The 26986-nt window shown below is 41.1% G+C and overlaps 2 protein-coding genes and 2 long non-coding RNA genes across 4 annotated transcripts; 2 read left to right on the forward strand and 2 right to left on the reverse strand.

Annotated features, from left to right (window-relative positions):
- Nucleotides 1–954: 954 nt before the first annotated feature.
- LOC148715975 (uncharacterized) lies at nt 955–3420 on the forward strand. The gene is made up of 2 exons (XR_015995732.1): nt 955–1321; nt 2223–3420. It is a non-coding gene; the product is annotated as an uncharacterized LOC148715975 (long non-coding RNA).
- A 3237-nt stretch (nt 3421–6657) lies between these two features.
- Nucleotides 6658–11297, reverse strand: LOC148715976 (uncharacterized). Its single transcript, XM_088746199.1, has 5 exons — nt 10769–11297; nt 10138–10671; nt 8613–9400; nt 8220–8401; nt 6658–8085 (listed from the first exon to the last, which is right to left on the reverse strand). Exons 1-5 carry the CDS (start codon nt 10894–10896, stop codon nt 7372–7374), a joined length of 2346 nt encoding a protein of 781 aa, XP_088602325.1. The 5' UTR covers nt 10897–11297; the 3' UTR covers nt 6658–7371.
- A 4059-nt stretch (nt 11298–15356) lies between these two features.
- LOC148715977 (uncharacterized) lies at nt 15357–22803 on the reverse strand. Its single transcript, XM_088746202.1, has 6 exons — nt 22693–22803; nt 21934–22148; nt 19735–20029; nt 19278–19370; nt 18137–18270; nt 15357–16540 (listed from the first exon to the last, which is right to left on the reverse strand). The coding sequence occupies exons 1-6, from the start codon at nt 22756–22758 to the stop codon at nt 16051–16053; spliced, it is 1293 nt and encodes a 430-aa protein (XP_088602328.1). The 5' UTR covers nt 22759–22803; the 3' UTR covers nt 15357–16050.
- Nucleotides 22804–24167: 1364 nt separating this feature from the next.
- LOC148715978 (uncharacterized) lies at nt 24168–26633 on the forward strand. The gene is made up of 2 exons (XR_015995731.1): nt 24168–24534; nt 25436–26633. It is a non-coding gene; the product is annotated as an uncharacterized LOC148715978 (long non-coding RNA).
- The last annotated feature ends 353 nt before the right edge of the window (nt 26634–26986 follow it).

A 26986-nucleotide genomic window follows, 5' to 3' on the forward strand; every position in this document is an offset into this window, starting at 1 on the left:
AGTCGAAGTCGAAGTCGGAGGATGTTGCGTGGTTTGATCGTGAAAGTCTAGGATCTGTGATTCGTCGTCGTCGGAAGCATAGCACAGGTCTACGAGAGAGGCCATCTTTTTTTCCCGCTGGTTTTTCTCTCTTAGGATGGGAGAAGAGATTGTTTTAACCCTTGAGTTGTCTTTTGCGGTGTTCAGTCGGCAGCGTTTGGAAGGAATAGAGGCCGATTAGGTGAGATCATGGACTTTTTAAAGTGGGGCTGTGTCGTCCCCTGGGGTTTGACGATTGGACAAAAAGTTGAATTTTTGAGAGCTTAATGCAGGCGCCGCGAGAGAGCTGGGGCTTCCAAAAACTGTTCCCTCAATAGTATAGACAGTGCAGCGCGCGCCTGTCACAGTCTCGTGTTTGTGAAATGCGCTGTTTAATTATGAGAGAATGATAAACTTTGAGGATGAGCTAAAAAGTTGAATTTTTGAGAGCTTAATGCAGGCGCCGCGAGAGAGCTGAGGCTTCGAAAAACTGTTCCCTCAATAGTATAGAAAGTGCAGCGCGCGCCTGTCACACTCTCGTGTTTGTGAAATGCGCTGTTTAATTATGAGAGAATGATAAACTTTGAGGATGAGCTAAAAAGTTGAATTTTTGAGAGCTTAATGCAGGCGCCGCGAGAGAGCTGAGGCTTCGAAAAACTGTTCCCTCAATAGTATAGAAAGTGCAGCGCGCGCCTGTCACACTCTCGTGTTTGTGAAATGCGCTGTTTAATTATGAGAGAATGATAAACTTTGAGGATGAGCTAAAAAGTTGAATTTTTGAGAGCTTAATGCAGGCGCCGCGAGAGAGCTGAGGCTTCGAAAAACTGTTCCCTCAATAGTATAGAAAGTGTAGCGCGCGCCTGTCACACTCTCGTGTTTGTGAAATGCGCTGTTTAATTATGAGAGAATGATAAACTTTGAGGATGAGCTAAAAAGTTGAATTTTTGAGGCCTTGATGCGGCCGCCGCGAGAGGGCTGGGGCTTAGAAAAACTTCCCTCGATAGACTAGAATGAATAATGTATGGCGTGCGGCTGGGAGAATCTGGAGTTTGTGAAAGGCGGTGTTTAGTTATGAGAGAATCATAAAGTTTGATCAGAATTAATAGAGGGAACGGGAAGTGGTTATGAAAGCCGGAGAAGTTCAAAGGATAAGAACAATGGGAGCCCTCTGAGGTTGAAGGTAGAAGTCACATTCAAAACAAGATGGCGCTTGCTATGGGGAGACGATTTGGAAGTTATTTTAGACATTTTAGAAGGTGATGAAAGAGTCAATCAGCAGTTTGTAGCAGCAGTTAAGCAGCATGTAAGTTGCGATTGTGCTAATTTAGGTGTGTAATTTCTTTCTACCGACCCAAAACGTTCGCTCGGTGGTATATTCGGGGCATGGCAAGTTACTGAGTCGAGTCAGCCTTTTAAAAATGTTACAGCCCCAAAAATTGGACTTAGATATACATGTCCTAGCTGCAATGACTGATCAGGGTTTTTCTGTAGAAGCTACACTGAATGTCTGGTTTCATATGAGAAGTACTTGCTGGAAACAGCTCACATGGAATTTTATTTATTTATTTATTTATTTATTTATTTATAATAACTTCATTTGCCTAAATAATAAGATAATAATAATAATAATAATAATAATAATACAGACAGATAACAATAGAAATAACATCGAGATGCAAAAAGGCAAAAAGGGTCAAGCCAGAGAGGAACTCAATTCTCATTGACGGCAGCCCCCAGAATAAAAGCAATATGCAATAAAAATAAAACTAAAATGTAAAGGTAAAAATTATTGAAAAAACAAGTTAATTGATAAATGGATATTGGTGCAATATTATTGATATTATTTAAAAATGTGTTCTTTCAGTTTTTTTTTTAAACTTACTAGCAGAGCTAGAGCTAACTACTATGTCACTTGGCAAGTCATTCCAGATTTTTATATATTTATACCAAAAAGAGTTCTTGAGGATATTTGTTCGAGCATAAGGCGTCCAGATTTTGACATTGTTGGTAGATCTCGTCCGACTATTGGAGAAAGTTAAGTAATTACATATAAGTCTACTCTTGAAAAACCATTAATGAATTTGAATAATTGCACTAAACTAAGAAATTCACGACGCGAGTCGAGTGTTGGCCAGCCAAGATACTTCAAACGTTCACTATAGCAATATGTTGCACGAATCGTAATTTTTCTTTGTTGGTTGTAGGTCCAGCAACATGAAATGATCTGCAAAGACTGTGTGAACGACACAGCAGTCTTCACCAAGGATCCATTCAGCCTTTGAGCGTCAGCATACTTGCTGAAGTTGTGGCTTCGGCAATCAGGAAATTCAATGAAACTGAATTGTTACAAAAAGCTTGAGGGATGAACTAAGCAAGTATTCTTTTCAACAGCCAGAGGAAAGAGGTTTGGAATTCACTGGTATCAAATCAATGTATGATGGGTTTTTTAAAGAATTGAGACCTGGTGAAGTTTTTCAGAAATATCATGCAACAGTCCCGGTGAAGTCTAGGCAGTTCTTCACTGGACTGTCAAGGAATGCTGCCCCATTATGATGGTGGACTAAAGTTGCCGACTGCCTCATTGCATACTACTGTAAGAGAAGCAAGAACTCACTCTGGTGACAATGATCCCACCAGTACAGTACCATCTGAGGGGCAAAAGGGCTGGTCATGTGCTGCACAATTTGTGTGTGTGAGAAATATGCAAGAACCGGTACCGTGGAGAGCCAGCAAGCTATGGCAATACTAAAGGCTGGCAAACTTGACTGTATCAATGATTCAAACAAAGCATGCAAAATCTGATTTCAAGTAATAGAACCGTGGTGGGCTATGGTCAATTACAGAGCCAGCTCCAAGAGTGGTTTCACTAGGAATCGAAACTGTTACGATAACTCTCAAAGCTACTAGTGATAGTGATGGATTGATCATAACTGATCAAGGATGTATTGCATGGCATGACTACTTTGTGTGTGTACGGATATGCTCACAATTCTCCTTCCCAAAGGATGTGAGTGAGAAAAACAAGATCGAAGTGAAGCACACAACAGAGGGGAAGTGTCTTTGCAAGGAAATTAGTCAGAGTTGCTAATCAAATGAACAAGGGAAGCAAAGTTAAAGTTCTCCATTTATATTTCACTTACTTTTGTGAACAACAAATAGCAAAGTTGTTTACAACATTATGAAAAGAAGCTAGTTTCTAATGTTTAGTTCCAAACAATGTGACAATGCCAAATGAAAACTTTCCCATGTGAATGTGGAACTTGGTGTCAATACGATCATAGCTTGTTTGAATGGAATTTGGAGGATTATGGAAAACTACTTATGAATGATTTCATTCTAAAAACGTGTGTTAACCATTGTGTTAATCACTGTTTGATTGTGAAAAAGTGGTCTGTCATTTCATACTGGCATTTGTGGATGGCGTGCCAAAATGTTCTTCTCAATTTCACATTAAAAAAAACAAAAAACACTTCCTATGCTTTCTGTCCTCTTACATTTGTTGTAGGACTGCAGAAGCAAGGCTACAACCTAATTGGCATTGTGTAGTTCCAGAAAATGTCCATACTCCGCTTAAAGAGAGGGTTGAAAATTCTTGGGAATGGGGGGAATCTCAAAGGCCAAAAGCCTCAAGGAAATGTATGAACCTTCATTGCAATTTCCAGAGTGTTGGGAGGGGGTCTTAAGAAAAGTCCCTTCTGTGGGGGGGAGGTATGGATAATATTTATAGAAGTACATAGGGCAAAAAAATTCCAACCTCCCAAACGAGGTCTCTAGTTTTAGTCACACAAACTTGACTTTTTCGTGGACCCTGACAAACCTAGAATTGCCATGAAATTTCTAACGAGCAATCTGACATTCTCTTTCGCTTAAATACGGTAGCATAGCCAGTAAACAGTAAACACTCTCGTGTTTGTGAAATGCGCTGTTTAATTATGAGAGAATGATAAACTTTGAGGATGAGCTAAAAAGTTGAATTTTTGAGAGCTTAATGCAGCCGCCGCGAGAGAGCTGGGCCTTCGAAAAACTGTTCCCTCAATAGTATAGAAAGTGCAGCGCGCGCCTGTCACACTCTCGTGTTTGTGAAATGCGCTGTTTAATTATGAGAGAATGATAAACTTTGAGGATGAGCTAAAAAGTTGAATTTTTGAGAGCTTAATGCAGGCGCCGCGAGAGAGCTGGGCCTTCGAAAAACTGTTCCCTCAATAGTATAGAAAGTGCAGCGCGCGCCTGTCACACTCTCGTGTTTGTGAAATGCGCTGTTTAATTATGAGAGAATGATAAACTTTGAGGATGAGCTAAAAAGTTGAATTTTTGAGAGCTTAATGCAGCCGCCGCGAGAGAGCTGGGCCTTAGAAAAACTGTTCCCTCAATAGTATAGAAAGTGCAGCGCGCGCCTGTCACACTCTCGTGTTTGTGAAATGCGCTGTTTAATTATGAGAGAATGATAAACTTTGAGGATGAGCTAAAAAGTTGAATTTGTGAGGGCTTGATGCGGCCGCCGCGAGAGGGCTGGGCCTTAGAAAAACTGTTCCCTCGATAGACTAGAATGAATAATGTATGGCGTGCGGCTGGGAGAATCTGGAGTTTGTGAAAGGCGGTGTTTAACTATGAGAGAATCATAAAGTTTGATCAGAGTTAATAGAGGGAACGGGAAGTGGTTATGAAAGCCGGAGAAGTTCAAACGGTAAGAAGAATGGGAGCCCTCTGAGGTTGAAGGTACAAGTCACATTCAAAACAAGATGGCGCTTGCTATGGGGAGACGATTTGGAAGTTATTTTAGACATTTTAGAAGGCGATGAAAGAGTCAATCAGCAGTTTGTAGCAGCAGTTAAGCAGCATGTAAGTTGCGATTGTGTTAATTGAGGTGTCTAATTTCTTTCTACCGACCCAAAACGTTCGCTCGGAGATATATTCGGGGCATGGCAAGTTACTGAGTCGAGTCAGCCTTTTAAAAATGTTACAGCCCCAAAAATTGGACTTAGATATACATGTCCTAGCTGCAATGACTGATCAGGGTTTTTCTGTAGAAGCTACACTGAATGTCTGGTTTAATATGAGAAGTACTTGCTGGAAACAGCTCACATGGAATTTTTTAGCTGGTTGTAGCAATATGTTGCACGAATCGTAATTTTTCTTTGTTTGTTGTAGGTCCAGCGACATGAAATGATCTGCAAAGCATGCAAAATCTGATTTCAAGTAATAGAACCGTGGTGGGCTATGGTCAATTACAGAGCCAGCTCCAAGAGTGGTTTCACTAGGAATTGAAACTGTTACAATAACTCTCAAAGCTACTAGTGATAGTGATGGATTGATCATAACTGATCAAGGATGTATTGCATGGCACGATTACTTTGTGTGTGTACGGATATGCTCACAATTCTCCTTCCCAAAGGATGTGAGTGAGAAAAACAAGATCGAAATGAAGCACACGACAGAGGGGAAGTGTCTTTGCAAGGAAATTAGTCAGAGTTGCTAATGAAATGAACAAGGGAAGCAAAGTGAAAGTTCTCCATTTCTATTTCACTTACTTTTGTGAACAACAAATAGCAAAGTTGTTTACAACATTATTAAAAGAAGCTAGTTTCTAATGTTTAGTTCCAAACAATGTGACAATGCCAAATGAAAACTTTCCCATGTGAATGTGGAACTTGGTGTCAATACGATCATAGCTTGTTTGAATGGAATTTGGAGGATTATGGAAAACTACTTATGAATGATTTCATTCTAAAAGCGTGTGTTAACCATTGTGTTAATCACTGTTTGATTGTGAAAAAGTGGATGGCGTGCCAATGTTCTTCTCAATTTCACATTAAAAAAAAAAAAAAAAAACACACTTCCTATGCTTTCTGTCCTCTTACATTTGTTGTAGGACTGCAGAAGCAAGGCTACAACCCAATTGGCATTGTGTAGTTCCAGAAAATGTCCATACTCCGCTTAAAGAGAGGGTTGAAAATTCTTGGGAATGGGGGGAATCTCAAAGGCCAAAAGCCTCAAGGAAATGTATGAACCTTCATTGCAATTTCCAGAGTGTTGGGAGGGGGTCTTAAGAAAAGTCCCTTCTGTGGGGGGGAGGTATGGATAATATTTATAGAAGTACATAGGGCAAAAAAATTCCAACCTCCCAAACGAGCTCTCTAGTTTTAGTCACACAAACTTGACTTTTTCGTGGACCCTGACAAACCTAGAATTGCCATGAAATTTCTAACGAGCAATCTGACATTCTCTTTCGCTTAAATACGGTAGCATAGCCAGGATATTTAGAAATTCCTGTAAAGAGTCGTGCTACTACACAGCATTTTTACAGTTTGACTTTTTTTGGGCATGGCCACTTGGCATCGGTAAGCTGTTCCCAAGATTTCTTCCCATCTTTCCTTCCTTTGGTATTGCCACTCTGACATGAAATGGATCTCTCCATTCTAATGGTGTTACTATTGTAACCAAACTGATGAAGAACTGAAACCTGTAACAAAATGTTGATGATTGATATGGATGATTTAATAACATACGACTTGGAATCATTTGAGTAAGGAGATATTTAGATTTAATGTTTGAGTTTGGATTTTCTGATTTCAGTACGACTCTTTTTCATAGATTTGAATGCAATTGCGCTCTGCAATTTTCCAAAAATAATATGTCCAAATCTATTTGCGAAAAAAAAAAAAAAAAAAAAAATAGAAGAGAAGAAAACACCTGTAGATATCAAAAACCCAACCCTTAGAGCAACAATTTAAGATACACACACACACACACAGTGGTTGTTTTCGTTGTAAAACAAGATTTAATGGAGTGGCTTCAGTTTACAAGCGTCCTCCTGAAATAAAACTAGTAGTAGTAGTAGTAGAATCTTTATTTATACACGATAACAATTCAAGGTAAAAAGCTTGTGGGCTCGTGTACTTAACAAAATAGTATCTAGCCAACTTATGATTATACTGAGACACATTTCAAACTAAATAAGAAGCTACACTACAATAAAACATTCAATTTCCTCTCAAACTTAAAAGTACTTGTAATCAGTTGATCTATTCCTAGCCGTCGAACCTGATGAACTGGTAAAAAGTAAAGCTTGTGAAGTGATTGTTTCTCCTGAGATTCTTAAGGGCGAAACTACCTACATTTTTGACAAGATGGTTAACATAGCTAACATAGTACCGAACCTCTATATGCTAAAGAGTCCTAGACCGGCGATCGGTCGCGCCGGTGAGTGACGAACAGAACATGACAGCGAGAACGAGGAAGGAAGGAAGGAAGGAAGAAAAACAAACTAACCCTAACACAATTGAAAAATCTGAACGCGTGCAAAGTCCAAGTCATTCGCAGGCGCAGTCACTGCCATTTAGAATAGGACACTTTTCAGGTTTGGAGAGAGGGGGTCAGAAAGTCCTTCCAGGAAGAATCGTCGGGCAACCTCTTACGGATGGCTTCCAGAGCCAGCAGTTTGGCCTGTCGACCGCGTTGGGCGATGACCGTGTTTGCTACCCTCCGCAGCTGTTCCCAGAAGGCCGCTCGACCACTGGACAATTGAACGCAGAGCAGCTGGGGCACCAGCAGGGCTAGCTCCCCGATGCGTCGGATGCACTGCAACCTATTTCTTTCCACTTCTAAAAGGGAGCACAGCAAGGCCTTTACAGACTGCTTCCTCGTAGTTTTCTGGCCGGGGGGCAATGACTTGGGGACTGCCAGCTCGTAGAGTTGGTGGACGGCCACCGCACTGGCCAGCAGTCGGCTGAAGAGGGCGCCCTTGCTAGTGGAGCTCCTAGCGAGGAGATGGCAGAGATCCAGGTGGCGAGCAAACACCCTGCAGACGGGACATGGTGGTTGTCGCCGACAGGGGTCTGCTGGCTCCATCTGCGGCCAAAATCGACCGGCCTTCAGGGCACAGCTCTCCTCTGGGCAGTCACAGGCAGCGGCGCAAATGACAAAGAGGCTTGCCATCTTCTCGGCCACCATTTGACGGTGCGCGTCTGCGACTCGCTGGCTGGTGGCCTCTTGCACTGCCTCCGGATCTTCTTTCCAAGCGCGTCCTCCTGCATTTGCCGCTGTGCTGGCCATGGCAGTTTGTAGTTCCTGTTGGGACAGACAACAAGAAGGGGAAACAAGATTGACGATATACATCACCAGTGCGCCAGGAGGCACCACACAAATGATCCAACAGGGTTTAACAGTGATGATCTGATCGGTGATCATGAATGTAAGTTTACCTCTTGGCGAAGTGGCTGGTGGTCTCTGAAGAAGTTTGACACGGCCTGCCACGTTTCCTCGTCGGGGAAATCCTCCATTCGGAGACCCGGCACCGACGAGTGCCTCAGGCCCCAGCGATCCTCTGCCTCTGCTTGCGCTGTCTGCCCTTCGCCTTGGCCTGTGGTCGTCGCTCCTGCTCCAGCTGTCATTTAAAAAGTGAAAAAAAATAAATAAATAAATAATAATAATAAAATAAAATCAAATAAATAAATAGATAAATAGATAAATAGATAAATAAATTAATAAATAAATAATGTGAACAGAAAAAAAACCAAAAAAAAACCGAACAAAACAGACAATCAAACAAAAGGCAGCAGTTGGTTAACGCGGTTGCTTTTCAGCCTTATCATTACCTGGTTGTCCGCCCTCAGGCAGCGCCCTTTCTTCCGTGCGCGTCGCCTTGGTTCTAGCAGCGCCTACAGAGGAAGCCCTTCTCTTCTTTCTTCTGGCAAGGCCGGCGACAGCCGTGGAGGTGGTGGCTTCTGCTGCCCTTTCGGCCCCACCGCCGTCCCCTTCGGACGAGGAGTCACTCTGCTGCCCAGGTTGGCTAGCTAGCCGCGCGAGCAGATCGCAGAGCAGTCTGTCCGTCTCTCGGGAGGACTGGCGTTGCGCAGTGCCGTCGCTGGACGACTTGCCGATTTCCCGCATGACGCTTTGCGGACACTCTATCAGGGGTTCGTCGGCGTCGTCGTCTTCCTCGTTGCTAGGGCTGGATCCCTCCGCGGCTGACGACTCGTCGCCCTCTCTCCAAGCTGGGTTCAGGTTGGAGTGAAGCGTTTCTAAGGTCTCCGGCGATAGGGCTTCAAAGGTGCCGAAGCTCACGCCGTACTCCACCATGGCGGACGCAAGGTACTGCGGACAGAATGTTCCGCTCTGATATCTGATGGCCGCGTACCTGAGGTTTAGGAGTCGCGCCCTGCTGAGACCTGAGCCCGCGGTGGTTGCCCGACTTACCAAGCAGGCCACGTCGCACACAGCCAGTCGCCTCAACGTCAAATTACTGGCTTTCGCCGACACTGTTATGTTGCCCGGTAGAAAACCCCCGTGGTCTTGCGTAACGAGCTTCCTGGGAAAGCCGTGCGTGTATTCTGGGCTGGCCAGGGACCAGGGAGGTGCATTCCAGACCATGATATTTCCAAACCTACATGGAGACGAAGGATTACCAAACAAGAATTGAGGAAAGAAATGGATTGATTCATTTACTTAAGTATTTCTACAAAGTACACGAAAAACAGAGACACAAAACTGAAAGAGAAACCGAAAAAAAAAAAAAAAAAAAAAACTGAAACAAAAAACTAAGCATCCTATTGCCCCTCCATTCCCTAGATCTAATACGCTCACGCAAAAAGGAGGCAAAAACTAGAATCTAAGAGCTACAAACCGAGTGGGTTTGTAGCTCCGACGACATTTAGGACAGATTATTTTAAAAGTGCGATAATGTTCGCCATCAAAGACATGTAAGAGTCTTTTAAAGTCAAAATCCTGAAGCTCGCCCCTAAAAGAGCCAAGGGGCTCTGACTGCCTAGCATCAACTGGAATATGTTTCATATGTTTGTTGTTAACTGGAATATTGTTCCACAAAAGGAATCATTCTAATCGAGTCAAAGTCTCTGCAAGTAGATGCTTTGCTCATATTTGGTTTAATTCAGGGGAAAAGCTGAGCATCCTTCCTAGGCGAGTCTGACTGGCCGGTAACAGGTGATAAAAAATGATCCAAAGGTCCGGCGGGCTAGATCTATCTGTCCACGAAGTCATTTAAAGAAGAGAAAAAAATAGGAGATCTAAATACTCCGACCATTAGCCAAGGGGTAAGAGTTTAAGCCTAACGCGGAAATCAAATCCAATCATATGAAAATGAAAAAAAAACCAGCGACCTACCTGTCCAAGCGAACCAGGTTTAAATTGCTGTCTAAAGGCGCTTGTCTGCTAGTTAGGGCTTCGGTCAACTTTGCCCCGTCACGTCGGAAAAGTTCCCACTTGTTCAGGTCTCTGAGTAGATGTTTGCGACGGGGAGACTTCTGGGTTGGATCAGACGGAGAGGGCAAAGGAAGCGTGTCTTTCCACCCAATCTCTAGGCTGCGTGTGCAGTAACTTATTGCGCTGGCTGCGTCTTCGAAGGTAAGTGCGTTGGAGACCCTCTCCTCATCAGAGTCGCGAGGCACTATGTGTCTTGGCAGCGTCAGACTGTCCAGCAAGAACAAATCAAAGTTGAAGGCTAGAGGCCTGTCCGGGGATTCTGCGAATGCCAAGGGAAAGTATGGCTGTACAGTCTCCGCGTCCCTTTGGACGGAAAGTGCCTCCTGTTTTCGGTAAAAGGACTGACTGCTCTCCTCTACAAGTTCCTCTTCTGGCACTAAAAATGTCCTGTCCCCGGGCGTCTGCACGTCTTCCTCATCATCGTGGTCGTCAGCTCTGTCGGCGCAAAAACCTCCTATTAGACCATTACCCTACGGCTACCAAAAGAGAAAAGGGAAAAAAATGGGCCAAGTAGAGGAGCGATTTGACCCACCTCCTACCACCTTCTGCTGCAGCCTCTGTGTCAAGCAACTGTCTGAAAATCCAAGACAGACACACTTTTTGTTTGTTGTTTTTTGTTTTACACAAGTAACAATGGGAATAGATACAGATTGTGGCCATTTCCAGAACGTACCGAGTGCGCGCGACAAAATTGTACACCAAAGATATATCGCAGATCCTGGGTTACTAAAAACAAACAGAAAACATGAGGATCCTACCTTGCTCCAGCGCCACTGGTTTTTCGACTTCTCTGGTTTTTCCTACACAGAACAAGATACGCGATCGTGTTAAGTTGTCTAGGCTCGTTCCAAATGCATTTGAAATCACGGTGAAATGAACTAGCTACGCCTGCTGCCCCAAGAAGTGAAACCATAGGTTAAGAAGGCATAATCGGCGGTTTGACCAGAATATCCGAGTTCACGTCGAATGCCTTACAAAAGTCAAGTAAGCTATCTTTCTCAAAAGTTTCAGCGTAATAGTGGAATTCTCTCTGAACTCTGTCATGAAAACAGAGAACAGATTTCACGGCTTTACCCTGGTTCCACGTGTCATCATCATTTAGTTGATATCATTTACCTTCTTGGTGGACTCTTGTCGTCTCTGCCACTACCGTCGTCACTCTCTTGCGAGGATCTACGAGAATAATGAGAATCATAATAATAATAATCATAATAATAATAATAATAATAATAATAATAATAATAATAACAATAATAGGACTCTAGATTTGCCATTCACCTTTCTCTTTTCTGTATAGTTTTAGATATGCTTTTACTTATCAGATTATTAGACTTTGAATCTGTTCAGATTTGACTCCGTTATCTATAGTTTTCCAGACGCTTTGAAAGAAAAAAAAAAAAAAAAGGTGCAGATGTGAGCCGAAAGTGAGTTCTTTTTCATCGTTTTATTCGCTGTTAATATTTTGTATTGCAGAAGATTTGATGGAAACTATTGCTATATGATAGTAAGGGAAATAATAAGGAATCATAGTAAGGCATAATGATAAGGAATAACAGCAAGGCAATGAGAAAGCTATTTCTGGGAATCATAGCTAAAGCCAGGAATACTGAGCCAAGAAGTGTTCAGCATTATTATCATAGCTATCATTATTATGAACCGAGGTGTGTATGCACTCGCTTTTCTTAAATTTTTATCAGACATTTCAATGTATTTTTCGATTTTTAAGCATTTTATCGGAATAATAATAGTTATAAAACAAAAACAAGACAAAACAAAACGGAAACAAAACAAAAGAAAAACCAACAGTTTTTTCGCCCAATGTAAAAGCAAAATAATTATAGTGATCGCTTGAGGCTTTCAGTCGGAATTCGCCAAGTAAATATTTGGCTGTTAGATTCGCTCCGACGAACGAAGGGCTAACGCTCGAAAGGTCAGCTTTTATAATCGTAACGGTGGCCAATTTACCATTTCAACTTTGTTGATATGTTCAAATTATTTCCTTACCCCCACCGACGCAGCCCCAAACATTTTCTTTAGAAACTATCGGCCTTTATTCATTTGGCTGTTAGGTTTGAGACGAGTTTTTCGAAGTGTGTCACCAGATAGCCATTTTATAGTATGGCCACGATCGCATCTTTCGATGGTGAACTAGCTAGAAAACCAAAATAATATTTAGAGTCGCTTGACCTTGCTAAAGAAACATTTAATACTCTCAAGAGGCTTGAAAGATCGAAGCTTTCAGTGAAAATTCGGTGAGATTTTCTGACTGCCGGGCATTTAGTCTATTTAAGACCATTCCCGGCTGCCGGGCATATGTATATAGCCACAGCGAGTTCCGAGTGGAAACAAACAAACAATTCCTCTTGGAAGTGTTACAAGATGCTACAGCGATTTCTACTATTGAAAACAATACTAAATAATGCTTCCCCTACCGAAATAATTCCTGCGAATCTCGTTCCTCTGCTTGACTCGAACTCTTGGATGAAAAATAATCGGAGATCGCTGCTTTCCGGCTCATTTTTAGAGGTTCTCGCTGCGGCTTCAAGTACGTTTCTTTAATATGTATTTATTTTTATTTTGCCAGGGGACACTTATATATAACGGGGGCACCTTACGTCAAATTTCCCAAAATAGATCTTGCCTTACTTTGTTTACCTATTGACGTCAATTTTCTCCAAATAGACGTCCCAAAAAAGCCTCTTGACGTCATTCGAGGATTTTCCCCACGTAGCTATTTTGGTGTTTTGGCCGAGCGAACACTGGAACTTGCCTCGACGGGGCAAGTTCCAGTGCTCCGGCGGCTGCCTGTGCATTCTCGGTGCTCGAATGACTTGGACGGTCGAACTAAATAATAATTGAACAATATGGTATTAAACCGACAATTTCTTTTGATCGATCCAGCCCAAAAGAGTCTCCCTTTGTTTACAGAGCCCTCCTACGCAGCCCCTAGGCCGAGATGATGAACGAAAGCTTCGATTGGACGGCAGATGGCCAAAGCAGTTTCCCATTACCCTTCGAGATCATACGTCAAAATCTAACCAAAATACCTGCAAAAATAAGCACTTTTCCGCGAAGAGAAAGCAAGAATATTTTACCGACAAAAGAAATTCCTGTAAAGAGTGTACAAATCAAATTGAGACGACAAGTGACTTCCTTCAAGCATCTAAAGAGTGTACAGATCCGAAATGAAGCTGACAATTCACTTCTTTCTTCAAGCAAAGAGTCCTTGAGATGAGCCTTTTTTTCTTTTCGTTTCGTTCAGTTTCTCTACAAAACAATGCTTCCTTTTTCGGTCAATGAGCAAAATCGCCAAGCTGATCAAATGAAATTTCTCACAATCTACTACTACCTAAGGCTTTTCTCAATGTCTTGGCACATACCAGTCGTGGGTAATTGAAGTACTGGGCTAGCATGAAAAGTCCAGCTTATTATATGAGTCAGGTCAGGTCAGATCAGAACGACCATTTTAATACATGCTGTTCTTTGTAAATGATGACATCTTCATGTAAGAGAGTTGGTTCTAAGAGAGAGCGGTTGTGATTTCTTTTGAAAGAAGGCAAAGATTCCAAACGACAACCCTTTGAGCCCCCCCCCCCCCCCCCCCATACCCACTTACAAATTCTCCCTAGTGATCTTTCCATTACCTTCTTCACAGAATTTGATACAATACCCAAACACTTTTCCTGAGCTGATCACTTTAGGAAATCTCATAACTTTCTCTTCTCATCTAGTGATATTGTGGGGGGAAGACTGACTGTGATCACTTTTGTGACTTCAAAAGGGTTGTAAAACCCAGATAAAACAGCACAAAACCAACCCCAGGCCTGAAAAGTGCAATTTATCATCTCAGTCAGGTCAGAGGGAATTGAAGCCTTTGCATCTATTTAAGGGAACTCATGTCCTATTGTTTATGTACAAGTACTTTGTACAGATCTTTGAAGGAAACGAGGAAGGCAGTTATTTTATTCAGTCTCTTCTTTCTTGGCTGGTTTTAATCGGGGTAGGGTTTTCTGCCTGAACCATTTGAATGGATGCTGTCCTTTGTAAATGATGACATCTTCATGGAAGAGAGTTGGTTTAAGAGAGTGGTTGAAATCTCATAACTTGTTCTTCTGATGATCCATTCATAGGGGAGAGAACTGATTTTGATCACCCCCACAAGTGCAATATCAATTGAGAAAACTGCTAGAGGTCTAAGTCCACCAAACTGCTCTTTTTTTAAGTTTCTCATGCCCCATTTTCCCAAAGCACATTAATGTAGACATGCTTAGAAAGGTCTCTGCAAGAGGAACACTTTGATATGTATAAAACTCTTTAACTCCTTCATGGGCATGCTCAGCGGAAGAGGTCGAAAACGAGGGGAGGTCCACCAAAGTGGTTTTCCTTAAGTTTGTCAAGCTTCATCTCACCAAACCACACTAAAGTAGTCCTGGTTGGGAAGATCTCTGCCAGAGGAACACTTTCATATGTATAAAACTCAATAGGTTAAGAAACCCCTTAAGGTACAGCAGTTAGTTAGGGTTGCAATCTAGGGTTAGGGTTGCAATCTAGGGCTAGGGGTTAGGGTTGCAATCTAGGACTAGGGGTTAGGGTTAGCATCTTCACGTCTAGGGGAATCGCCCTAGAATTAACTCAGTCCTGCCCAAATCTGGCATGAAACTTCCCAAGGCTGGAGGGTTAGCTAGCCTGTAATGTGCATTCGAGCATATGCACATGCAATTTGGAATATGCAGGTCCTGCGCTTTTCCTGAGGTGATCATTTCATGAAATCTCATAACTTTTTGCATCTCATGTAGGGATTATTGATCACTTTTGTGACTCGAAAGGGTTGAAGAAACCCCGAAACAGAAGAGCACGAAAGCAAGCAAAAGAATACCTATCCCCCTCTCCCTATCACAATCATATATGGATAGACCAGCCAACTTCACAGTGACCATCGGTCCCCTGCACCTCCAGTCAAATAGCTATGGTGCTCCATGTAAGGGAATCCAAGATCTTTCTCAGTGGGACTTGATAAATCCAGCACTTCTCAGACCCCCTCACATGGGACAAAGAAGCTATTGTTTTGAAAGCTGTCAGCATTTTGGCATTTCTTTAAAATCAAGCAAACCAATACCAGCTGAGAATATGTAAACACATCGATTTATTTCCTCACAAGACACAACACAATCACTTCAACAACTCACACGTGACAAATGCTATATTCCTTCGCAAACGCTGCCGACGCCACCACTTTGGTTTTTCCAAGGGAAACTGTTCATAGAAAGCGATTTTTAAAAGTGAACCGTCTACGAGACAAGCACAAGACTGAATAAATGTCTCTGCAGCCTTGGAGCCAAGTATGAAATACTGGGGTCCCACTCAATTCAAATTGCATACACGTGTGTATGTTGCAGGTCAAAATTCAATTTTCAATTCAGACTCAATTTTTTTTCTTCTTTTTTTTTTCAACTTCCAAAGATATTTTTTGGCGATACAAAATGCCCTTCTTAAAATCCAATCAAATGGCCTGTGAGAACAGCGTGCATGTTGCAGGTCAACATTGCATCGGAGTGAATTTTTTTTTTTTTGTCCAGACCTGGGTTGATTCTCAATTTCATTTGTCTCCTAGCCCTAATTATTCGAGAGGAAAATCGAGAATCAACCCAACTTGAAAAAAATTCAAATTGTGACCCATAACACACATCATAACCATCACGTCAACAAAACGGCAACACTTTAAAATGGCATGAGATGGATGATCAAGTAACAAAATCAATGTTTGTAGCAATGACACGAAAAAGAGTTGTAGTTCTTCAGTGGACTGAAGATATCCTAATCTGCAAAGACGACCTTGTGTATTTGACGGGGGGAAGTGCACAGTTGATACAACCCCGGTCGATTCTTTGGCGCTTTCACAGTAACAGGCACTAGGCTGTCAACACTCTCCCTCCACTGTCCACTGCCGTGTTGCAGTCTGTAAAAGTTCTTTGAAACATTCTTGTACCAGAGAAGAGAAACCTCACCTTCTTGACCAAGGGAATGGATCTGTCCTATCAAAACCTTTGGGCAGTTAAGCCGGCTATCCTCTTCCACCACTGCCACAAAGTCACCGGGTTTGAAAGGGCAGTCATCGGAACTCTGCGGTTGTGCTTGGCCACCGTCGGATCCCTCGTCCAGACGGTCCTCGGCGTAGTCTCTGGCCAGGTCGACAGCAAGCCTCTTTCGGTCATTGGCGGTGCGGCGGTCGTATGTCCGCTGAGCCTGTTGCCGTGAATGTCTGAGCGCGGCCGCCAATGACGCCTTCAGGGCATCTGTGCAGTCCCTGTGAAATGGAAATCTGGTTTTAGAGATGGCTACATTGACAACACTGAATTTAGTGGGTACTGGTCCAAGTGTAAGTTGCATGTTTAAGTTGAGTTTTCATCTTAAGTGTTTGTTTTGTTTTGGTTGCCTGTGGAATGAATGGCCTTAGTACAAGAGAAAATTATAAATTAAATTACAATATTAAGGTCGGGACACGCACAGAGTTAAACTAGAAATAATTAAGACTAAAGGAAATTTGCAAGTCATGAAAAAAAAAAAAATAAATAAATAAAAAATAAATAAATAAACAAATATATATATATATATATTGAGGGCCTCCCACAATATCTACTTCGCTCTACTTCTATGTATTGAGCACTGTTCTACGAAAATCAAGTCACACTAAATACATATATATATATATATATATATATATATATATATATATATTGAGGGCCTCCCACAATATATACTTCGCTCTACTTCTATGTATCGAGCACTGTTCTACGAAAATCAAGTCACACTAAATACATATATATATATATATATATATATATATGTATAAATTATAAAAGAGCCTAGAGCAACAAATAAATCACAGTAATAGCTATGAAGAAACTGATTACTCTGGTCAAAGCAGAAGACCAGGGTGACATTAATATTGGCACAGTAATTCATTTTTAATTTCTTTTTTTTTTTAAATTTACTGAAAGGGGTTGACTTTATATCTTGGCCAAGAGAGTTCCAGACCTTTGGTCCTTTAAAGCGAATATGAAAAATACCATAGTTTGTGCTAGCTCGAGGCAGGTAATAAGATTGATTTGCTGCACTTCGTGTATTGTAGTTGTGGATACTAAGTACTGAATTAAAGAAGCCATCGAGATAAAAACTCCAATTTTCTTAACAATATCTCATGACTGATGGTATCAAACGCCTTACTGACATCTAAGAATATACCGCAAGAAAAATGCCTGTCAATTGCCCATCAATTGCCCTTTGAAATCTATCAACAACACCAAGTGTAGTGTGATGAGTGGACTGCTAAGCCCTAAAACCAAGTTCATTTTCAAAGAACACTTTTTTTTCCTTTTCAAGGAAATCAACTAATCTATTGCATGCAAGTTTTTCAAGGAATTTATTAAAAACAGACATCAAGCAGATTGGTTGATAATTGGATAGACAAGTGTGGGATCCCTTTTTATAGACTGGAATCACATTTGCTAATTTTAAATTGGCCGGCATTACAACCGGTCTCAAAGGAGGTATTGAACAAGATTTGGTCTTGAAATATCTTTTATAAAATTGACTTTTTTTACTGGAATGGATATTTTGAAATCCTTGGGTTATCCATGGCTTTGACTGAAATTTTAATTCTTTCTTAGGTAAGGTAAGGTCAAGACTTTATCTAACGAGGGTTAACACGAAATAGCCGAGGCTAATAAACTTGCGGCCCTCTAGATAATAAATAATGAGTTCTTAAAGAATTGTTAAATGAAATTGTATGTTTATGTTCTGAGGGCCAAAAGTTGAGGCTATCTGCTGTTGCGATCATTAAATAAAGGCATGACTTATTTGCTGAATTGTATAGTAGTAAAAAAAAAAAATGGCCACTTACTCTCTACCATATGACCAGGTAATGAATGCAGATCGAAGCATGTTGATTGTCACCGATTTTCCAGTGAGGCTGCGAAACAAACTTTTCATGTGCGCAGAGAATGCGGGTCCTGAAAAGCTTTCACCCTTCCTGTTCTACAAGGTGCAAGTAAAAAGAAAACATTCATGAATGGACAATGAACAGAAATGAACTATAACCAGTTTTAATTCACAATAATAATTATAGTAATAGTAATAATAATAATAATAATAATAACAATAATAATAATAACCAGTTCTACCATTTTTTAAGACAAATGTTTGCAATTTTCAAACCACACCTCCCCAGTGGGCAAATCACTCGATCTTTTCCTCAAGACTGAAAATGACATTGAACTTGTAAAAAAAAAAAACAAAAAAACAGTACTGTATGTAGTGGTCAAGCTTTTGCTTTTCTGAGACCCCCTCATGCTGTCCATACCACCATCAGGTTGACACACTGAGTAGAATTAATTTCCAATCCCAGGCACCCCTATGAGGGTGGTTAAGAAATCCCAAGGACCCCTACGAGGGTGCTTAAGAAATCCCATGGACCCCTATGAGGGTGGTTAAGAAATCCCATTGACCCCTATGAGGGTGCTAACCTAGGTCTCTGCAGGTGAATCAAGAAAATGTAGTGCTAGGGTTTAGGGTTAGGTTTCAAGGGTAAGACATTTGAGAGATTCACCCTTTGAAAGGGTAAGACATTTGAAAGATTCACCCTTAGAAGGGGGAGACATTTGATAGACTCACCCTTTGAAGGGTGAGACATTTGAAATATTCACCCATTTGAAGGGTAAGACATTTGAAAGATTCACCCTTACAAGGGTAAGCAATTTGAAAGATTCACCCTTAGAAGCGTGAGACATTTGAAAAATTCACCCTTTGAAGGGTTAGCAATTTGAAAGATTCTGAAAGATTCCCTCTTTGACGAGTGAGCAATTTGAAAGATTTAACCGGGTTTCTGAAAGATTCCCTCTTTGAAGAGTGAGCAATTTGAAAGATTTAACCGGCTTTTAGGAGTTTAGGGCTAGGGTGGCATGCTATTTTCCAGTTGAAGGTGATGAGTTGAAGGGTTCTCATGAATATTGTCCAGTTTCGGGGGATAAGTTGAATCTACTTACCAAAAGCAAAAAGTTCCCACTTTCCTCCTTTGTAAGGCGTGGACGAAACTCCTTGATGTAATTTGCAAGAACTTTGTACAGCTCGTGGCCAGGCTAAAAAAAGAAGGACAGATCCTTTTTCAGTTGACTTCCCCTTTTTTAGAAAGCGATGGGAAAATTCTTCGCACAGTAATGAGTATGGTGTCTTTGTTCATGTGAAATCGGCAAAATCTACAATGATCCTTCATAATCGTAAGAAAATAAATAAATAACTAGCTACCCAATTCCCTTGCCGGCTGCAACTTGGCAAATGTTAACAACACATGCTGTCCATTTCTTTTTTCCCTTGAGCTGGCATAAAAACTATATGTTTGGAAAGCACATTGTTTGCAAAGACTTTGCAACTGATACAAATGTTCTTTTCATCAGCGCCACAAGAGCGTTTCGGGCTTTCTTAAAAACTGAGTCCTTATCTCACCTGCAGAGTTAGCTCATCCCGTCCACAGGAGCTTTTGGTTTTGTAATCATTAAAGTGGAGCACAATGGAATCTTCCCTCATCACCAGCAGATTTTGTTCCTTCCGCTGTCGTGCCTCCAAGCTGTCTGGCTCTGTGACAATTCGAAGAGTTCGCATCTCAAGACCCCGGGATGGTGGAATGAAAACATACAGGCTTAAAAGGACCAAGTTGCAGCTTTCCCTGGCTTTCATGTTGACCTCCCAGCTCAATTGAAAGCGTTCGCGTTGGAGTGAGACGGCAGCCACAACCTCGTCCCTAAAAGATTGAACGACGAGGCTGACTTAGAATCGACAAAGAAAGTCCACATAATTGATAGAAAAGTCAAAAATGTTTTTCGTCCTTGTACCTATAGACACCATTCCTCTACCCCTAAGGTTCAGAGAACATCTCGAGTCAACTTTATCTCGGCTAACTAGGGTAAATAAGTCCCTCTTCATTATGGGTGATTTTCATATAAACTTATTCAATTGTGAAAGTCATCCTGAGTCCAATGATTTCTTGCTAATGCTAAACTCCTTTTCTCTTGTACCTTGCATCTCACAATCAACACGTATTACTTAAAGATCAGCAACCTTCATTGATAATATATTTGCAAATAGTCATGCTATGAATGCCATCAGTGGTAATCTAGTCTCTAATCATCTTCCTCAATTCCTGATCGTACACAATCTCAGACTGAATTATTTCAATCACAATTTCATATTTTCCTTGGACTTAAAACTAGGAAGACTGGTAGAATCTCATTCAGTGACAGGACAACATCTGTCATTACTGATGGACTAAAGAATGAAGACTGTAGTGAGATATCTGATTTCACCAATGAACTTTAAGTCAAGTATACAGATAAATGCAAGGTTCTGAAAGCTGAATGCAATCTTGACACATTTTGAACATGAATCAACTAATATAAGGACTCAAGCAAAGACTAAACAATTGGATTGAGATAAGTACACATGAAGCATATTATTCTTGAACTCAAACTGTAAGACATGCAATAATAGGTCAAATGTGACATACCAAATCCTCAGTAGAATAGGTCACTACCTTGAGGTTACATGTACTGGAGTTACTTTTTCTGTGACCAAGAGGTTCTGAGCTAGTAAGTGCTGGTCTGGACACTCTGAACTACTGAGTTAAACTAACTAACTGTACTTCTTTTATAAGGAATCGAGCAATAGCAGGAAATTCTCTAGAATTTTGGAAGTTAGGTGTGATCATTCTAAAGGAAATTTATGATGCAAATCCTGTGTGTATGATAATTTGGTTATCATAGGAAATAGTTTCTGAAGATGTAATTCTAAAATTCTAACAAAAAATATTGCAATGTCATGCACAATTGTTAGCCTGCTCACATGTAGACTATATAAAGTTTTAAACTATTATAAAAATGACTTTTCCAAACTCGGTGAAGAGAAATTTATCAATGACTTAATTTTCACGTCTAGATCTGGAATAACATCTCAAGTGATCGTTATAGATGCCAACACTAGATTCAATATTTTGCTATGATCAGATATCTCAACTTGTAAATTATCATGCACCGTGTCGAAAGCTCTCCAAACGCAAAATCAAGTCGTCTACCAAGCCCGGTATCACTAAATGCATTCTTGCCAAAATACAATACAGAGATAAGCTCTATTCCCAGATCCATAGGTGTCCACATTCAAATCCTAATCTGATGTATCTTCGTAAGAACTTCAGGAATAGTGTTGTCAAAGAAAAAAATTATAGCTAGCAAATCCGATGATTTTAAAAATGACTTTTTGTGTAATAAGATGAATATGAGAAAAACATGGTCTGGAATTAGATATCAATCATCAACATTGGTAAAGTAAAAGCTGATTACATTTCCCAGTATTCTTGAAAGTGGTAAAACTGTTGACAATCCCTGTGCTAATGCTAACATCTTTAATACTTTCTCTGTGGGAATGTAGCTAGAAAACACTGACAAAGACATTCCATGTGGGAACTGCTCTCCAACTGCTTTTCTGAAGGGCAATTTTCCTGATTCCCCTGTTACTTCAGTTCAAGTTGATTGATACATATCTCAAATGGACAATAACAAATCCATTGGTCCCTACAGTATACCAGTATCATTGCTAAAATTATTAATTTGCCAGTTTACAGGTACTGGCTCAAAAGAACAAAAGAGAACTCACCAGGGTAGCCAGCGATTTAGGGCTTCGAACTCTTCTCGCGACGAAGGCCGTTCTCTGTCGCCTTGCTTTTGAAATATCGTTGCCTGTGCTCTCAACTGACGAATCATTTGTACATCCTTGAAACCAGGACCGTGTTCCTTATGCAGAAACTTCACCGCATAAAGCAGTGAGCTCACGTGGTTTGAAATTGTCGCCGAACTGCATTGCCTCTCGTCCTAGCAACAACATTTGAGTAAATCCAGGTCACGTACAACCAAAAAACAAGTGAGAGAAATTGGCAGAGCTGAGCTGACCGGTGAAGTAGTTCCGGCAGCCATTTTGATTCAAGAGACAAGCATTATGGTCAGCGGTCTAAGGGCGTCATGTCATATTTGTCAAGGTGTCCTTTTTGTCTCAAGCAAGCACGTGCCTCGCCGCGCGAAACGTGACGGCTGCGGGGAGACCAGTAGGGCATTGGCCGAGTTAAAAATATTGCTGACGTTGAACAAGCTGCAAACTTGCAAGACAAGAACGTCTTTTGAAAGCTGGTCAAACAAAAGCAATGAAGCCTGAAAAACTCGAATGATTTATGGGGCACAACGGTTGTATCTTGCTGCACAATTTAAGCCTGAAAATATGGCACAATCTCTGATTTTTCCTTTTCTTTTACCTTTGTTGCCGTCCTATCAGATGGCTTGAGACAGTTTTGCAGTTTTTGTCGGCAAAGTTATTTCCTAAAGGCGACAAGAAACAATTGCCAAAATTCAAATCTGCACTCACCCTGAGAAAGTTGAAATATTGTTCCATGAGACTTAGGCGGAGAAAAACATCTGGTGCTAGGTCCATTCCGAGATATCTCTTCAAAAATCCAAGGTAGCCTTGAGATGAAACAGAAAAACAGAAAATCAGGTCAGGTGTGACGCACGTGTGTGTTGCTTACTTGCTTGCGAGCGAGCGAGATATTTGAATGCGAATAAGCTAGCAAGGTAATTGACTGCGAATAATAAGTGTTCATGTAGTGACTTACACATCATGCGCTCACGCGCTTTGAGGAAAGTGGACTGCGCGACGGCTGCACTTTGTCGTTCAAGGTTCACCGCTCTAGTGAAGTAATTGGAAACAGCATCCAGAAAGACGTCCACATCGGGTGGGATATCTCGCGGACTTAGGGCGTAGGTGAGTTTTTTCCGGGTAGGTGTAGGAGTCAAATGGTGCGGGCTGTCCAATTGGCCAAGGCAATCTGGTTGTGGTGATTTTTGCTGCGTTGCCTGTGCCTCGTGGCTTACAGGCGATAAATTCGAAGTCGAAGTCGAAGTCGGAGGATGTTGCGTGGTTTGATCGTGAAAGTCTAGGATCTGTGATTCGTCGTCGTCGGAAGCATAGCACAGGTCTACGAGAGAGGCCATCTTTTTTTCCCGCTGGTTTTTCTCTCTTAGGATGGGAGAAGAGATTGTTTTAACCCTTGAGTTGTCTTTTGCGGTGTTCAGTCGGCAGCGTTTGGAAGGAATAGAGGCCGATTAGGTGAGATCATGGACTTTTTAAAGTGGGGCTGTGTCGTCCCCTGGGGTTTGACGATTGGACAAAAAGTTGAATTTTTGAGAGCTTAATGCAGGCGCCGCGAGAGAGCTGGGGCTTCCAAAAACTGTTCCCTCAATAGTATAGACAGTGCAGCGCGCGCCTGTCACAGTCTCGTGTTTGTGAAATGCGCTGTTTAATTATGAGAGAATGATAAACTTTGAGGATGAGCTAAAAAGTTGAATTTTTGAGAGCTTAATGCAGGCGCCGCGAGAGAGCTGAGGCTTCGAAAAACTGTTCCCTCAATAGTATAGAAAGTGCAGCGCGCGCCTGTCACACTCTCGTGTTTGTGAAATGCGCTGTTTAATTATGAGAGAATGATAAACTTTGAGGATGAGCTAAAAAGTTGAATTTTTGAGAGCTTAATGCAGGCGCCGCGAGAGAGCTGAGGCTTCGAAAAACTGTTCCCTCAATAGTATAGAAAGTGCAGCGCGCGCCTGTCACACTCTCGTGTTTGTGAAATGCGCTGTTTAATTATGAGAGAATGATAAACTTTGAGGATGAGCTAAAAAGTTGAATTTTTGAGAGCTTAATGCAGGCGCCGCGAGAGAGCTGAGGCTTCGAAAAACTGTTCCCTCAATAGTATAGAAAGTGTAGCGCGCGCCTGTCACACTCTCGTGTTTGTGAAATGCGCTGTTTAATTATGAGAGAATGATAAACTTTGAGGATGAGCTAAAAAGTTGAATTTTTGAGGCCTTGATGCGGCCGCCGCGAGAGGGCTGGGGCTTAGAAAAACTTCCCTCGATAGACTAGAATGAATAATGTATGGCGTGCGGCTGGGAGAATCTGGAGTTTGTGAAAGGCGGTGTTTAGTTATGAGAGAATCATAAAGTTTGATCAGAATTAATAGAGGGAACGGGAAGTGGTTATGAAAGCCGGAGAAGTTCAAAGGATAAGAACAATGGGAGCCCTCTGAGGTTGAAGGTAGAAGTCACATTCAAAACAAGATGGCGCTTGCTATGGGGAGACGATTTGGAAGTTATTTTAGACATTTTAGAAGGTGATGAAAGAGTCAATCAGCAGTTTGTAGCAGCAGTTAAGCAGCATGTAAGTTGCGATTGTGCTAATTTAGGTGTGTAATTTCTTTCTACCGACCCAAAACGTTCGCTCGGTGGTATATTCGGGGCATGGCAAGTTACTGAGTCGAGTCAGCCTTTTAAAAATGTTACAGCCCCAAAAATTGGACTTAGATATACATGTCCTAGCTGCAATGACTGATCAGGGTTTTTCTGTAGAAGCTACACTGAATGTCTGGTTTCATATGAGAAGTACTTGCTGGAAACAGCTCACATGGAATTTTATTTATTTATTTATTTATTTATTTATTTATAATAACTTCATTTGCCTAAATAATAAGATAATAATAATAATAATAATAATAATAATACAGACAGATAACAATAGAAATAACATCGAGATGCAAAAAGGCAAAAAGGGTCAAGCCAGAGAGGAACTCAATTCTCATTGACGGCAGCCCCCAGAATAAAAGCAATATGCAATAAAAATAAAACTAAAATGTAAAGGTAAAAATTATTGAAAAAACAAGTTAATTGATAAATGGATATTGGTGCAATATTATTGATATTATTTAAAAATGTGTTCTTTCAGTTTTTTTTTTAAACTTACTAGCAGAGCTAGAGCTAACTACTATGTCACTTGGCAAGTCATTCCAGATTTTTATATATTTATACCAAAAAGAGTTCTTGAGGATATTTGTTCGAGCATAAGGCGTCCAGATTTTGACATTGTTGGTAGATCTCGTCCGACTATTGGAGAAAGTTAAGTAATTACATATAAGTCTACTCTTGAAAAACCATTAATGAATTTGAATAATTGCACTAAACTAAGAAATTCACGACGCGAGTCGAGTGTTGGCCAGCCAAGATACTTCAAACGTTCACTATAGCAATATGTTGCACGAATCGTAATTTTTCTTTGTTGGTTGTAGGTCCAGCAACATGAAATGATCTGCAAAGACTGTGTGAACGACACAGCAGTCTTCACCAAGGATCCATTCAGCCTTTGAGCGTCAGCATACTTGCTGAAGTTGTGGCTTCGGCAATCAGGAAATTCAATGAAACTGAATTGTTACAAAAAGCTTGAGGGATGAACTAAGCAAGTATTCTTTTCAACAGCCAGAGGAAAGAGGTTTGGAATTCACTGGTATCAAATCAATGTATGATGGGTTTTTTAAAGAATTGAGACCTGGTGAAGTTTTTCAGAAATATCATGCAACAGTCCCGGTGAAGTCTAGGCAGTTCTTCACTGGACTGTCAAGGAATGCTGCCCCATTATGATGGTGGACTAAAGTTGCCGACTGCCTCATTGCATACTACTGTAAGAGAAGCAAGAACTCACTCTGGTGACAATGATCCCACCAGTACAGTACCATCTGAGGGGCAAAAGGGCTGGTCATGTGCTGCACAATTTGTGTGTGTGAGAAATATGCAAGAACCGGTACCGTGGAGAGCCAGCAAGCTATGGCAATACTAAAGGCTGGCAAACTTGACTGTATCAATGATTCAAACAAAGCATGCAAAATCTGATTTCAAGTAATAGAACCGTGGTGGGCTATGGTCAATTACAGAGCCAGCTCCAAGAGTGGTTTCACTAGGAATCGAAACTGTTACGATAACTCTCAAAGCTACTAGTGATAGTGATGGATTGATCATAACTGATCAAGGATGTATTGCATGGCATGACTACTTTGTGTGTGTACGGATATGCTCACAATTCTCCTTCCCAAAGGATGTGAGTGAGAAAAACAAGATCGAAGTGAAGCACACAACAGAGGGGAAGTGTCTTTGCAAGGAAATTAGTCAGAGTTGCTAATCAAATGAACAAGGGAAGCAAAGTTAAAGTTCTCCATTTATATTTCACTTACTTTTGTGAACAACAAATAGCAAAGTTGTTTACAACATTATGAAAAGAAGCTAGTTTCTAATGTTTAGTTCCAAACAATGTGACAATGCCAAATGAAAACTTTCCCATGTGAATGTGGAACTTGGTGTCAATACGATCATAGCTTGTTTGAATGGAATTTGGAGGATTATGGAAAACTACTTATGAATGATTTCATTCTAAAAACGTGTGTTAACCATTGTGTTAATCACTGTTTGATTGTGAAAAAGTGGTCTGTCATTTCATACTGGCATTTGTGGATGGCGTGCCAAAATGTTCTTCTCAATTTCACATTAAAAAAAACAAAAAACACTTCCTATGCTTTCTGTCCTCTTACATTTGTTGTAGGACTGCAGAAGCAAGGCTACAACCTAATTGGCATTGTGTAGTTCCAGAAAATGTCCATACTCCGCTTAAAGAGAGGGTTGAAAATTCTTGGGAATGGGGGGAATCTCAAAGGCCAAAAGCCTCAAGGAAATGTATGAACCTTCATTGCAATTTCCAGAGTGTTGGGAGGGGGTCTTAAGAAAAGTCCCTTCTGTGGGGGGGAGGTATGGATAATATTTATAGAAGTACATAGGGCAAAAAAATTCCAACC

The sequence above is a fragment of the Stylophora pistillata genome, unplaced genomic scaffold, assembly GCF_964205215.1.
Source record: "Stylophora pistillata unplaced genomic scaffold, jaStyPist1.2 SCAFFOLD_1179, whole genome shotgun sequence".
Lineage (NCBI taxonomy): Eukaryota > Metazoa > Cnidaria > Anthozoa > Scleractinia > Pocilloporidae > Stylophora > Stylophora pistillata.